The 15,411-nt window shown below is 43.9% G+C and overlaps 1 protein-coding gene across 1 annotated transcript in view; it reads right to left on the bottom strand.

The window, feature by feature from the left end:
- Positions 1-15,411, bottom strand: part of DSCAM (DS cell adhesion molecule) — a 542,830-nt gene that overhangs the window by 179,172 nt on the left and 348,247 nt on the right. Inside the window, exon 11 of the mRNA XM_045852387.1 lies at positions 4,814-4,933. Within this exon, the coding sequence (XP_045708343.1) occupies positions 4,814-4,933 (120 nt within the window). The remainder of the gene's footprint in view (positions 1-4,813; positions 4,934-15,411) is intronic.

Here is a 15,411-nt window from a genome sequence, read left to right as displayed (position 1 = left end):
AGCCTCTGTTCCCTCCTGGGTCCTGCTGAGAGCCACCAGTCTCCCACCAAATAAACCGACCGCATGCGCAGAAAAGCAACAGGCAAGCTGCCGTGAACCGAGGGGAAGTCAGAACGTGTCCCAGCGGGAAAGTTCAGCTGAGGGACCGCTGGCGAGCGCAGGTTCGCCCGACAGAACCCCGTGAAACTACGGTGGGGCCGGCCGGGGGTGGCAGACCAGAAGGCGGGAGGTGAAAGCCCTGTCAGTGAAGAAGGTACTTATCAAAAATCCTTAGAGTGTTTAGAAATGTGTCATTGCTTATACTGGAAATGGATGGTAGTGCCGGCAGAGAGAGAGGCCCGGAAAGTGACCCTGATCCTGGCCTGCACGGCTCTCCTGGGGTTTCTGCATTTCGGTGAGAGGCACCTCCTCTCTTCTCCAAGACCTGGGCCCCACCTCTGACCGTGCCCTTCCTCTCACACCCACGCCCAGCCCACCGGCCAAGTGGAATCAGAGCCCAGCCACTTGTCCCCCCTTCACCGCTGTCCCCGGATCCGCATCAGGGCCGGGGCCCACCCACAGGTCTCCGCCCCCTGCCCTCCCGGGGCCTCTAGCACCTCCTTGCCCTCACTCTGCCCCAGCTGCAGTGTCTCCCTTGGCTTTTCTGGAATGTTCCAGGCAAAAGGCCTCTCCTACCCCTGGCTCTGGCCCTGGTTGGTCCCTTGACCTTCGGCGCTCCCCCTGCAGACGTGCACCCCACTCACCTCCTGTCTCTTCTAAGTCTTTGCTCCATCCTTACCCACCTTCGCCGGGGCCTTCCCTGACAACCCCGTTTTAAATGCAAACTGCTTCCCACTCCCCATGCCCCGAAACCCAGGCACACTCTGAGTCTCATCCTTGGGGTTCCTATGACCAAAGCTTCCTTGGAGGTCAGAGAGGCTCTGTCGTGGGCAGCCAGACAGTCAAGGATGGCCAGGCAGGCCGTGGGCCTGAGCACTGGCGACCTGTGACATCAGCAACCAGCTAGGGAGTAAGTAGCCTTGGTCCCCGAGACGCGGATTGAAAGCCGTTCCCTCCGCCATTAACGACATACGCATGCTTGTCTGTGGGCTTCTGGGAGCGCAGAGGAGGCCCACCGTGGTAGTAAGCCATGACTTTTTTTTATCTTTTTTTTTTCAGATAAGCAGCCTGGTTTGTTCATGTAAAAGGAGACAGCAATGCATGTCTTAGAATTCGTGTATCCAGACCCAAGTCAAAAAGGTAATAACGTCATTCTCAGCAAAGATTGTTTCGTTTCTGCAGGAGCTGCCCTCGACCCACCGCGATGCACTCAGAAACGCTGCAGGCGCGGGATTCCATGGCGCGGCTCTCGGAGACACGGCCGAATCCGTTCTGTGGGAGTCACTTGGTCACGTGTGAAGGAGCTGCACCTGTGCTCTCAGTGAGTATTCGTTTACTGGAAACATGTTCCAGCAACAAAGCCACGTTTTCTTAAGAAATACCTTTATTACTTGCGTAATTCATATATTATAAAATATCCTTATGTTCTATTGGGAAATATTAAAAAAGAAGCATAAGACTTGGTATTTTCCTGGTCGTAAGAAGCAGGCAATGCGGCAGACAGTGGGAGAGTGTGTACATTCAAGTTCCGGCCCGTGGTCGGTGCAGGCGGAAGGCTGTAGGCATGGCTTACTCTTCTAGCCAGCACCTCTCTGTATAGAAAATTATCTCCGGGGAAAAAAATGGCAACGTGCACTGAGATCAATGAGACAGAAGTCGTCGTGACATTTTTATAACAGTGAAAAACCGGAAAAAATAAACACACAGTGTCCAACCATAGTGTCGGACACAGCTAACTGCCACGTGTCCACCCTCCCCTCTTCTCGGTGACGGGGCACAGGTTGTGGTCCTGAGGGTGGTGTGCTCAGTGACAACGCAGCCTGCAGACCCCCCATGGCTCAGGGTGGCTCAGCCAGCCACATGCTAGCAGAACTGATGAACGATACCTCCTGGAAAGATCCTATGAGGGAGTGGGCTCAGGTGGGAGTGGCAGCCCTCTCCCTGCGATGCTCCTCCTGCACGGGAATGTGGGAGTGGCGGCTGGCGCTCAGTGGCCACTGTTTGACAGTGGGAGGCGCTCGCTAAGAGTTGCAGAACAGAGAGGTGCAGGCAGGGCGGGCCCCTGGTGACTTGGAGGAGAAAACAAACTAGGGCCAAACCCCCTATGTCCGGACTCTTTGTGGCTTTAAGTCACTGAATTTAATCCTAGCAAAGGCAAATGGCAGTTACATGTACTTATTGATGTATTAATATAGACTCTACACAGACACCAAAAAGTCATAGTCATATTGAACACCCATGTTTATTGACATGAGCAGACATTCATAGCGTACTGGTAACTGGAAAATGAAGATTATAAGTCAGGAATATATCTACACACACACACACACACACACACACACACATGCACATACATATATACATATAGGTATATATACAATACACACATATATGTACGTGTGTGCATATATATATGTAGTTATTTATATTTGTCTGGGGACAGGTGTGAAAGGCTAAGAAAAAATGTTTGCAATAGTCATCTTTGCTTATCTTTTTTTAAAAAAAAGGTATTATTTATATTTTTAGCGGGAGGGGAAGGGAGGGAGAAGAGAGGGAGAGAAACAGCAATGTGTGGTTGCCTCTTGTGTGCCCCCTACTGGAGGCCTGGCACACAACCCAGGCATGTGCCCTGACTGGGAATCAAACCAGCGACCCCTTGGTTCACAGGCCTGCATTCAATCCACTGAGCCACACCAGCCAGGGCATCTTTGGTTGTCTCTAAATGATGTTATTTGAGGGGAACTTTAAAAAATTTTAGTTGTTGCAATTTATAATTTTTTCTTTGATTTTATATAACAAATGAAATCTAAAGATAATAAGGCTACCATAGTTTAATTTGCACATGAGTATTGGGAAGAAATGAAATGTATGTGATACCGTTGACAGGCAAAGCATTATTTAACCCATGAAAAACACTCTTACAAATAAATGATACAGAGAGATATGCTCGAGCAACATGGATAAGAAATTTTCCCGGGGTGGGGGAAACAGAAGTGGTTAGTTATCATAGGACAACACATCCTTAACATCATTTGCGGCCTGACTACGCAAACTAGAACAGAAAACCATTCCACTCCCTGCATTGTGAAGACAGAAAATAAATTGATCTGATGTAATTGGCAAGGAGGCAGGGACACACACAGCCCCTCACACACAGGCTGGTGGTGTAGTAATTACTCTGACGTTTTCCAAAGGGCCCAGGCTGCCTCAGACAGACCCCCTGAGCGTGGCCATGCCGCCCTGCTGCACGGGGACACGGCTGGAGAAAGCAATCACACGTGTGCACCCTGCGTGAACACACACAATTGTTTGCCACTGTGGTGGTTATGGGAGAGAGAGCCCGGACCCAGGCTGAGGGAGAGACGGGAAACACCCACGATGGCAAACCTTAGCAATAACGTTGAAGAATAAAAGTGTCCTGGACAGTGTTTGTACTATCACATAGGCGCGCCCACATGAACTGAATTCAACGTATGATGCTCATGTGTCTCCATGTGACGCAACAGGGGGCTTCACAGACGGCCTAAAATAAGGAGCCACATGGGCAGACAGCCTGAAAAAAAAATAACAGGCTTTCATTTGAGAATAAAGTGCTTTTCACATGGACAGTGGAGGGGGCATGCCACGGGGGAGTAGCCTCAGAGATTGCTAAAACACCCAATTGATTCCCCCTGCAATCCAGTAGTGTCTAACGCCCCCTACCTCCCCATTCTCTTTTTCCCTGAAAGGAAATACACTAGAAGGGATCGTGGTAAGTGTGCTCTTTGTTTTTCTTCCCTTGTTGTTATTTTCATAAGAAAATGCAACACCGTATTTTAAAAGACAACATCCAGAATATAAACCATGATTAAATAAACATAAATAAATACACTGATAAGAATTATACACATAGAGTAGGTCTCAGATTATTACAAAAATAGTAAATGTATTTATTTGTTTGTCTATCCCACTGGTATATAGTTGGCCCTCAACTGCTGGATAAATTACTAAAATGAGAAAAGAAAAAGAACTTCCAATAGGTTCGTAGGCACTGTTAAGGAACCTTTCCTGGAGAAGATGATAAGATGGGTGCGAATCCCTTTTACAGTGTTTAGAATTAGTTCATACTTTCCACGTTTCTACTCCTGTCATGTTTGCAGTGCGACCTCAAAAGGGAAATGACGCTTTGCCTCTGAAGAGAAAGCATTCTTAAGAATGAAAGCTCAAAACAGACACTGGACATGTTTGTTTTTGTGTGTAACCTGTATATTCCAAGATAAACAGGGAAATAAAACAATCCACAATTTTATTCCTAACCTTCTAAAACAACTTAAGCTCATATGTGTAAATACTGTGGAAGTAATGCTCCAAAATGAGTAATTCTGACCATTTATACTTGTACTTTCACTGGTAGGCTTTGCTGTGGTCTGCAAGCAGATCACAGTTGCACAAACTGCTTAACCTTCCCAGGTGCTGAAATGACTTACCTGAGGAACCTGCCTCCCTGTTCAGGATCTTTCCCAGGCGTGTTTTATACAAGAACAGACACCTTCGTGGTCTGAATAAAAACACGTAGGCTGACTCCTAGTGGTACACGTGAGGGAAAGATAGGCCGGGTGGATCTGGGTGCACATCTACTCACAGGAGACATCTCTGAAAGCACTAGAAACTCTCCTTTAATTCTTTGGAACGTACACACGTTTGGCAGATAGCAAGCAAACAGGCGACTTCATACCTTTGGAGAATTTCCACACTATCGTGGGCACAGGATAACCTTCAGCGGAGCAATTGAGGATGACAGCTTTGCCGTAGATCCCGTCCTGGTCTCGTGGCTGCACCACAAACTTGGGAGGAACTGAAAGAGAAATGTCACCAGTGATTCAAACAAGACTGCAACTTATAAAAATATGATGTTAAGAAATCTAATAATTTAATGAATGTTAAAATACAAAAAAGGTTTTATATATATATGGGAAATTTTTAAAAAAACATCATTTGCAGTTTGAGACAAATTAGGGAGGCCACCTCATTGCAGGCAACTTCTTTTATGTATATCAATGAACCTCTGCAGACAGAGATTACTTGGCCCTGGGGCAAACCAGACTCTTGAGTGTGGGAGCTGGACTAAAACCAAGAGAAAGTGACATTCTGTTTTTGATTTGTGGTTTGGAAGGTCTTCTGCAATCCATTCCATGGAAAATAGAATCAGAATCACAATTTAAAGAGCAGATAAAACATATTTGCTCATCAAAGGGTAATTATCAAGGGTCAGTATTCCTGTTGATGTGAACTACTCATAGCATTTGATATCATTTCTTCCTGAAACAGGAGATGAAGGCAGAATGAAAAGACATTCCCTAAAGGAAATAAAGAACAGAGCATGTTATTGAGCTTCTCCCAAAGACCTGATGAGGACACACAGTTATTCCTGATGTCAGCACCTGTCTTGGCCACAGGGGGACTACAGGGGCTCGTTGAAGTGAGGTACCCTGATGCCTTCATTGTGTAGCTGTTTCAAAAAGCAGATTAAGCAGCTGCCTCTTTGGTGAGTTTTGTGTGGCGCTCGAAAATTCCATCTCTATGTGAAACATACACACATACTCCGCTGAAAACATACCTGCCAGGCTAAAGCAAATGCTTTGAGTGAAGGTATTGTGATTTTAAGAGTATTCAAGTCTTCTCTTAAAGATACAGAGTCTTCAAGGAAATGTAGCATCTGAAGGTGTTAGAACCTCATAATTTTTTCCAGCAGATCAATGATTAATTACGGGATGGGCTTTCCATGAGGCAGGATTATGTGACAGAAAGTGGATTATGTCATACATATTATACCCTTAGCAAATGTGGGTGCTCTTCCTCTCCTTTCCATAGTTCCTTGGAAAGCTAACCTTGTCTGCCTTGCAATTGCTAGAAGTCTTTACTCTGAAACAGAAACGTGGCCCTATATGTACACATAGTGAGAGGCTTGCAGGCACATCGAAATTATATGAGCCCTAGGGAAGATCACTTTGGCCAGGAAACAGCAAGGAGGAGAGAACGAACCAAGACACCAGCAGCAGCTGGCGCTGGAACCCACTGCTGTGTTTCTGGAAGAGACGATGAAGAAGTCTAGGAGTACGGGGCCAGGGGCGGAGCACCTGGGTTGGATCTCCACTTCCGCTATCCCAGCTGGATGATCTTATTTTTTAACTTCATTTTCCTCGCATGTAAGTGAGGGACAATTATATCGCCCTCAGGATTGGTGTGGGGATCCAATGAATTAAGATGATAAAGGTTATCAGAACAGTGCCGGGAAGATAGCAGGTGCTGTGGGACTGCTGGTTAATTTGGGCAATGCAGGTAGGTCCAGATCTAACAGTTCCGAACTTGCAAATTAAGTAAGTCACACAGTCAGTGTCTCTCTTCAATATTGCTTAGCCAGGAAGCAATTTTACTCCATTTAGATGGTATTCTGAGACAAGTATATTTTAAAAAATGTAAATATATTTAAAATAACATGATCTGGGATGACTCTCTCACGCTGAGAAAATTATCTCTAGGAAAAGTGCTAGGTAATTTGCAAAGTTTTCTAGTAAAAAAATATCCATCAACCTCTAGGATAAATTACAAAGTTTAAGACATTATTCCAGACTCATTCTGCCCAGGTGGAAGGAAAATATGCAGTCATCTACATTCTGTGCTCTGCTTGGCTCGAATTCTGCTGAGAGCAAGGAACCCCTTGTCATATGGGCAGGCAACTAATCTCTTGTATTTCCCCTGGAAGGACGTCTAATTATAATTGATCCATGACCACTCCCCTTAATTTGGTCCTAATCCAAAGGGATGTCACTTAAGAACTGATCAAAGAGGTTTGCATGGGAAATAACCATTGACATATTGTATGTGCAAGGTAATTACAGATGGAAATGGCCCATAAAATTGAGAATTATCTTTCGTATCCCTCTCTTTCATCTCTTCGTGTCAGGTGCTGATGATTCTTGGCAAACACATCACATATCCTCAAATGCTGTGTCTCTTCACTGCCATGCCCTAGTCATGATGGGTAGATAGAGTGTGTGGGGAAGCGCCACATACCCACTGCCTGTCTGGTTTCAGCACCCCAAGGGCTGGACAGTTCCCCACACTTCGCCAAGGTTACTACACCAGACCATGAGTGTCTGTCTCTTTGCTGTCTCAGGACCTTCTCTGAAGTTGTCAATGCTTATTCACCATTGCTGATGCAGCCCAGAAATGTGGGGGACAATCATACATCCCTGAAGGACAGGAGATGGGATAAATACCCTAGTTCTGCGATCTGTAGGACAATTCTGAGACATGGTCATGCCTGTGCTTCTCAAACACTAGGGAGCATCAGAATCACCCAAAGAGCTGACTAAACCACGCATTGCCCAACCCTATCTCCAGAAATTCTGACTCAGCATGTCTGAGGTGGGATCCAAGATTCTGCTGTTCTAGTCAGCTTCCAGGTCAGGCGGAGGCTGTTGGTTCAGAATCCACGCTTGGAGAACCACCGTTCTATGGGATTCCTTGGAGGGTCTCGACTCACTACAAATGAGCCCGCTGCCCACAGTGGCAACTAGCTTATTAAAACACCTTTGATTGGCTTTTCTCCCTTTCTGATCTCCTTTTTTCATATTCTCTCACTTTGTGACCCAGAAACTACATCTCAAATACGTGATCAGCAGTCAGTTCTGTACCCAACACTCTCATTCGGAGGAACTCAGCCTGTGACAAGGCTGGTGATGGCACTTACCCAGGTTTCTGAAACAGCCTGAAAACTGGCCTACCTACCACCTGCTGCCCCACTAGGATCCGTTCTCTGCACAGGGGCCTGAGCATCCTTCTGACACCCAAGCTAGGTGACTGGGACTTCCCTGTTTAAAATCACCTGTGCATTTCCATTGTTTCTTGATACAGTCCAGACTCTTACAATAACTTAAGTCTCTTTATGACTTGTATTCCTGGTCTCCAGCATCACCTATTGATGTTCCCCTCTTCTGGGCTTTGCTCCAACTATTCTAAAGTCTCTGTTTTGTAGCCCCCATGATTGCTCCTGCTGCTGGGCCTTCACACATTTCTGCATTTCTCGGTTTAATGAATCCTCATTTATTATTGTTATTATTATTACTTACATAGATCAAAGCCCACCTAGTGTAGGACACATTTTTTGATGCTGTGGATGAACTTAAGTGTTTCCACAGAACCCTGCAATATCCTAGCACAGGCTTGTTTTGAATGGCCAGTTTCATTGCCCATCTCCTACATCGGGCTGTGTGTTCTGAAAGAGGAACCATTCCTTTCTCATAAACAATCATATCTCCAGTATGGAGCACTCTGCTAGGAAACAGAAAGCACTCTGCAAATACTTCTTTTTTTTTAATATTTTTTAAAAGATTTTATTTATTTATATTTATTTTTAGAGAGGGAAGGGAGGGAGATAGAGATAGAGAGAGAGACATCAATGTGCGGTTGCTGGGGGTTATGGCCTGCAACCCAGGAACGTACCCTGGCTGGGAATCGAACCTGGGACACTTTGGTTCCCAGCCCGCACTCAATCCACTGAGCTATGCCAGCCAGGGCTGCAAATACTTTTTGAGTGGACAAATAAATAAATTGATATTATTATTCTGGTTTATAAAATAAGGAAGTAGACCTTGTCCAAACTGGCATGGCTCAGTGAATAACTCACACCAAAGTGACCCCACAACTCAAGGTCCCAGAAGCACCGCCGAGAGAAGAGAGCAAAGCACTGTGGGGATTCTGGCCACAGAGACACGGAACTGGGGGTGGGAGGTGGCGGAGCCTCTAGGACTGTCACTATTCAGGCCAAAACTTACGACAAAACCAAAGATTCTAAATTCTCTAGATTGTTTGGGTGTGTAATTCCCCAAAGTTGCTGGTTTCCTCTTCTTAAAATTATATTTTTGGTTACCTTTTGTCTTCGTGACAACTCATCTGGTATGTTATAGTGAGGATATTTGCTAATATACTCGGCTTTCTAATAGAGAGGTGTTTCCAGGGGGGACGAGGAGGATTAAAGGGAAGGAAGGGATATGTTCAAATAATCGTGTCCCAAGAGGCAAAGCATGTCATTTTTGACATACACTGCTCTGAAGCATATAGAGAGATGATAGATAGAGGTATTCTAAAATACACAAATCCTGTCACGAGACCCACATATCCTGATAGTATCTGAAACCTCAGTCAGACTGCTTTGAGGAAGTTTCCTGGTCATATTGCTGAACATGAGGGTTGTTTAAAATACAGTGTGACCTTTGGCTGCATCTGTTTATTCAAGAGGGAATAGTATGTTTATGATAGGACAGGTATTTTCAATCTTAGGTGCAGTCCAAGTAGCTATATCTTTCCAAATAAATGTAGGGTTCCCTAGCTGTGAACTGGGATGAGGATTCCATTTTGTTTAAGGCAAAACAATTGAAAGCTACTTGGTGGTGGCAGCTGGGGGGCCAGCATAAATAAATATTGCCATTGTCTACCGGGTGGCATTTAGTCGAGATGGTAATTGGTCAGAGTCTAGGTAACATTTGATTTAGACACGGGAAACGAACATCCCATGACTTCCATCACACCCAGAATGGAGGGCCTGGCCCTGTCTTTGCAACGTACTCTCCTCTGTTACTGAACAGTCAGTGCCTTGGTCTCTCGTTGTCCTGGAAACACACAAAACTCAGTCCTGGCTCAGTGTCTTGGTATCTGTTAGTCTGTCCGCCTGAGACTTGCTCCCTACAGAGAGCTCTGTGACTGAGTCCCTCACTCTAGTCAAGTTTCTGCTCAGACTCTCCGGAATGGCTTGCACTGTCCATCCTGTAACTCCTAGCCCTCTCGCCAATCTTCACTCTCATAGGGCACGTGGAAAGAGACCTGACATTGTTTGTTGGTTTCTTGTCTCTCTCTTCCACCAGAATGTGGGTTCCATGGGGCAGGATTTAGCCTCTTTGTTTTGATCACTACTGTACCCCCAAGACTCAGAACACCTATTCTAAAATTAACGTTAATATACATTTGTTGGGAGAATGAATAGGTAGGTAAAATGATGGCATGGATATGGTATCAAAAACTGGATCAATAAACATAGCAACAAGATAGCAGACTTGTCTAATTTTTATTTTCCCTGCCAAATAAAAGTCAACGAAACCCTTTTAGATAGTGTATTTGTTTTTCTTTGTGTTAACTCATCACTAAAAGCCAGAAACAACAAATGCATCATAGGGTGTAAGAAGCGTGAGAAAAATCACTGATAAAAAAATCCTCACGTTGGCAGCTTTCCTCTGATGCAGAGCCAACAACATGAACCAAAGGGCAGGTGGCTCTGTCATTGAGTCCAGTACTTTCCCTCCAAATGGCTTCATTAATGCCCAGGTCACCCAACTGAGTATGACACTAGGGAGATCATTGGTCCACTGCCAGTGCAAGCCACAGGGCACACACATGAGAGGGAAGACTTCCTTTCTTTTCTTTTTTTCTTAATTTACCTTCTAACAGTTAATTTATCTTAAATTAAGCCTGTGTAAATCTTCCCGGTGATCCAGGCTATAAAAAATGTGCTAAGCTTTATAATGGCCCAAGCCCATATGACTGTGACTGAAGAAATAACTAGGAATTGGGCCCCAAGTTCCATTTCTATCACACGCATTTATTCTACACCCCAGCTCAAATGCTGTAGTTATGGGCTCCATTTACACATTGAATTTATCCCCAAATGCTGTAGTTTCTTCAAAAAGGACTGACTATGGGGATGGGGGGTGGGGTGGAAGGGCAGAGGAGGGCAGGGGGGAAAAATGGGACAACTGTAACAGAATAACAATAAAAATATTGTGTTTTGTCTTGGTGTGGCTCCATGGCAGTGGTGGAGTGCTGGCCTGTGAACCAAAGGGTCGCTGGTTCGATTCCCAGTCAGGGCACATGCCTGGGCTGCAGGCCAGGTCCCCAGTGTGGGGTGTGTGGGAGGCAATCACACATTAATTTTTCTCTCCCTCTCTTTCTCTCTCCCACTCTGAAAAATAGATAAATAAAATCTTTTAGAAAAAATGTTGTGTTTTTATCTTTTGGCTGTATTCCCAAGGCCATCATTCTCATTAACTGCCTGGTACTTGGATTACCCTGTGTCCTCTTTCACTGATTAGTTCTCAGTCAGGTCCCAAAGTCACAGCGGATCGGTGTTGAAATCATGATAAGGGGTAAAAGGGGAACCAGAGAGAAAAGGAGGAAAGCAGGGAAGGGCCTAGGAGTCAGGTTTGCAGGCCAGCAGACCCTCCCTTGGCTCTTTTGTTTGCAGAGCCACAGCCTGTCCGCTGTGACGGGACAGGTCCTCTCCCTCAAGGCAATGGGTTCAAGGCAACGTAGAGTTCCCCATCGCTTCCTACGCAAGCACGTGCTGCTTCCAGGCATCAAGCCAGCCAATGAGCACACTCCGACAGTGGCAGTCTCTGTGTTTTACCTGGTGCTGTTTATTCCTCAGGGGCTTCACAAAACATGGCTGCACACCTGTGTCCTGTCTTTATTCATCTGTCCAATGGAGAATAATTGGGAGGCCCTTCTACCGGTTAGGTGATGGGACCATACCTTCATATTAAAAGTGTGATAGCATGCACTTGAATCTTGCTTTGTTATTGACACCCTTTGCTTTATAGTGGATGTTCTTAGTCCATTTATACTTAATGCAAGTATTTTTCCATCTACTTGTTTTCATTTTTTTCTGTCTCTTTTTTGTTACCCTTTCCCTCTTTTCCTAACGTTTTTATGCTTAATTAAATATATTTTTATGTTCTCTTTTACTTGTTTTATTGAATTAATAGCTATACCTATTTGTTTTACTTTCGGTAATTGCTCAATAGTTTAGAATGTTCTTACAGATTTAAGTAGCAACATCTGTTTCAGAGATATTACACCACTTCACGCATAAGGTAGGAAGAATTGTACAATGGTGAATTTCCCTCTTCCTTCTTCTTGTCCTTTGTGATACTGTTGTTGAATATTTTATTTTTGTATGTTATAAATCACACACTGAAATATTATTTCTTAAACATCGACATATTTTTTAAAAAATAAAAATAAAGAAATGTCTTTTATATTTAGTCACACATTTACTATAACCTGAGATCTTCATGCCCCTTCTTGATCAGTTTCCACATTTGGGTTTGTTTTCTTTTAGTTTCAAGAACATTCTTTAATATTTATTGTTGCAAAATCTTGTTGGAGTTCAATTTTCCCAACTTTTGCCTGTCCAAAATATCTTTATTTCTCCTTGGTTTTTAAAGAATACATTTTGCAGGTTATAGAATCCTAGGTTGACAATATTTTTCCTCCTTTGTCCAGGTTCAGCACTTTAAAGATACTGTTTCATTCTCTTTGGGCCTGAATTTTTTTTTTCTGACGAACAGTCTGAGGTTTTGATTGGCTTTTACTTTATGAGTCTAATTTTTCTGGTAGCTTTTAATATTTTATCTTTAGTTTTTAACAATTTTATTATGATGTGCTGTGGCATGATTTTTTCTTTGTGCTTATTCTTCTAGCATTTTGCTGATTGCTTTTGTCTGTTGACATATATTTTTCATCACATTTGGACATTTTCCAGTCAATTATTACTCAAGTAGACATATTTTCCCTTCTTCTCCTTCCGAGACTCTTACGATGCATATGCTGGATGGCTTGACAATGTCCCAAGTTCTCCGAGGCACTGTTTACCACGTTTTTGTCTTTCAGCTCTCTGTGAAAATTTTTGGATTATTTTTTTGCCCTCTTTTAAGTTCAGTCATTCCTTGTTCTGCAATATCCAACACCCTATTAAACAGATGCTGTGATTCCCTCACTTTAGATATTGTGCTCAGATCTAGAATTTCCTTTGGGTACATTTTTTTTTTAAATCATGCTCTCTTCTTGCATTCGCCCCTTCACTCATTGAGTACATCTTTTCATTAGAATTCTTGGACACGATAGCTGTTTCAAAACCTTGCTTACTAATTCTAACATCTGCATGTCCATTAGTCAATTAAAAATTTTTCTTTCTTGTCTTCATGGCTCACATTTTCCTGCTTCCTCACTTATTTAGTAATTGTGTGCAAGACTTTCGTGGATATTGCGTTCTATCGGGAGTCTGGATTTTGTTGCTTTGTTTTTAAGAGTGTCAAATGTTATTCCTGAAGAAAGTTGATTTGATGGTGGAGAAGCTTTATCCTGCCAAGGCTCTCTTTAGGCTTTTTAAGGGCTGGTCTAGAGTAGCCTTTATTCCAGGGTAAGACTAGCCCTGCTTTTAATATGTGATCTCTCTCAGATTTCAACTGAATTTCTCATGTGTTCCCTACTCTGGTTAGTCAGAATCCCAACATTTTTCAGTACTCTGTAACCTCTGAAATCTTTACTCATTTCACATGCTCCTGGTTTTTGTCCTCTGCTAGATTTCATGGAGTCTCACCATATGCATGTGAAGTGTAGTGATCAGCTAAAGACTCTAAGGAAACCGTATAAAAATTTTTAGGCATTCACTTCTGGATAGTTCCTTACTCTCCAGTGCTTTGCCCTGCAAAACCCAGAGCACCAATAGCTCTAAATTCCCACGGAATTCCCATCCCTGTTTTCCCCACCCAGCAAGGTCACTCTAATCCATTTAGGTTGCACATTCCCTGCCACGGTTTGGAAAGTGCTGCAGGCAGAAACCCGGGGTGAGCTGGGAGTTCAGCTCACATACTTTCCTTCTCTTAGAGTCACAGTCCTGTGCTGCCTGTTCCACTGCCTGCAAGTGGTTGCTTTGTAAGTTTCTGTCCAATATTCTAGTTGTTTTTGGCAGGAGAATAAATACATTACCTATCACTCTCTGATGGCCCCATTCAATAATTTTTTAAATTTGTCTTTCAAGTTAGTGGACCCGACATCTGCCTCCCTGAAGTTTCCAACCATGTCTGTTGGTTCTACCTTCCGGCCCCTCTCGCACTATGGTTATTACTGTACCAGTTTGCACCTGTCCCACGGATGCAAAGAATTCAACCCTGATTCGTTAATTCATGACTCTGATACTGTAATTGTCTCCTCTTTATCCTGCCACGTATTTTTCCCTCTCTATCGACTCATTCCCATCAGCACACCCTCGGCCCATGTCCATCTCTAAGTTCTCCATTTTCTGCTTCCTGCCATAGCAACATCCCTGTAAACATGAAAATAGTTGTCTTCCCTTGAGTTCACACACATTCATTCACCCCCCTCAAGCCCCACTAATCATGCGTTTACTGCAGCCACGCCACTCTTCAAGGTGACAAATAGCATCTGTCTTTCTAAACTCAATGACCAATTATTGGTTCTCCTCTTCTACTTCCAGTGGGATTTGATAGACTTCATTACCTTCCTCTCGGGATACATTTTCTATTTTGTTTTACGGACCCGACAGTCCCCTGGAATTCCTCCTACTTCACTGGCTGCTCCTTCTTTCTGTCTCCTTTGCTGATCCCTCCTCTTATGCTGGAACCTTAAACGTTGAAGTGCCTTGGGTCTAGACCCTCTTGTTTCTCCCACATTATTGTTTCTCTTGTCACAACTGCTACTCCTTGCATCTTCCCCACTTATATTGAAGACAGTTCCATTTGCCTTCATTATAAATTCTTCTTTTCCTCATTTGCAACATTCACTTAATCAACATGCTTGGTTTGCTTTGCCTCCGATACCTATTGCATATCCAACTGCTTCTCATTACCTTGACCATTCCCGCCTTCATTCAGGGCACTTGATATCTTGCCTGAACTTTGGAAATAGCCTCTTAGCTATGATCCTTGCTTTCTGGACCAGTCCATTCGTTACACAGCTGCTAGTGTGATAATTAAAAAGATAAATCAGGCCATGTCACTGACCTGGTTAAAGTTACCGTGGACCAATCTGCATTTAGAAAAAATATCTAGACTTCTAAAATAGCTACATACTCCAATTACCCAATGTGCTAGGGCTCAAACTTGGCTGCGTATTAGAATCAACTTTGGGATTTTACAAATTATTGAAGCCTGGGTTTCACCTCCAAAGAGGCTTATTTTATTAGTATGGGTTGCAGCCTGAACATCAAGAATTTTTTAGAGCTACCTATAAAATTCTAATGTGTGACAAAATTTAAGAGCCATTTGTGGGTGATTCTTGGAAAAAAATGACCCAGAGATGTGGGAGATGGGTCTGCTCCCAAAGATTATGATTTAATTGGGGCTTGTTGGGGCCGGAAAATAGTCATTGGTGACTTCTTCACTCTCCCGGGAGACTCCGTGGTGAAGTCCAGATGGGCCACTGCCCCACGTCACCTTGCCCTCGACTACTTCTCCAGTCACTGCGCTGCTCGTGCAGCAC

The sequence above is a fragment of the Phyllostomus hastatus genome, unplaced genomic scaffold (assembly GCF_019186645.2).
Source record: "Phyllostomus hastatus isolate PE091 unplaced genomic scaffold, TTU_PhHast_1.1 phas_contig_948, whole genome shotgun sequence".
NCBI lineage: Eukaryota > Metazoa > Chordata > Mammalia > Chiroptera > Phyllostomidae > Phyllostomus > Phyllostomus hastatus.
The sequence above is the reverse complement of the archived record's forward strand: the minus strand, read 5'-3'. Positions and strand labels throughout refer to the sequence as shown.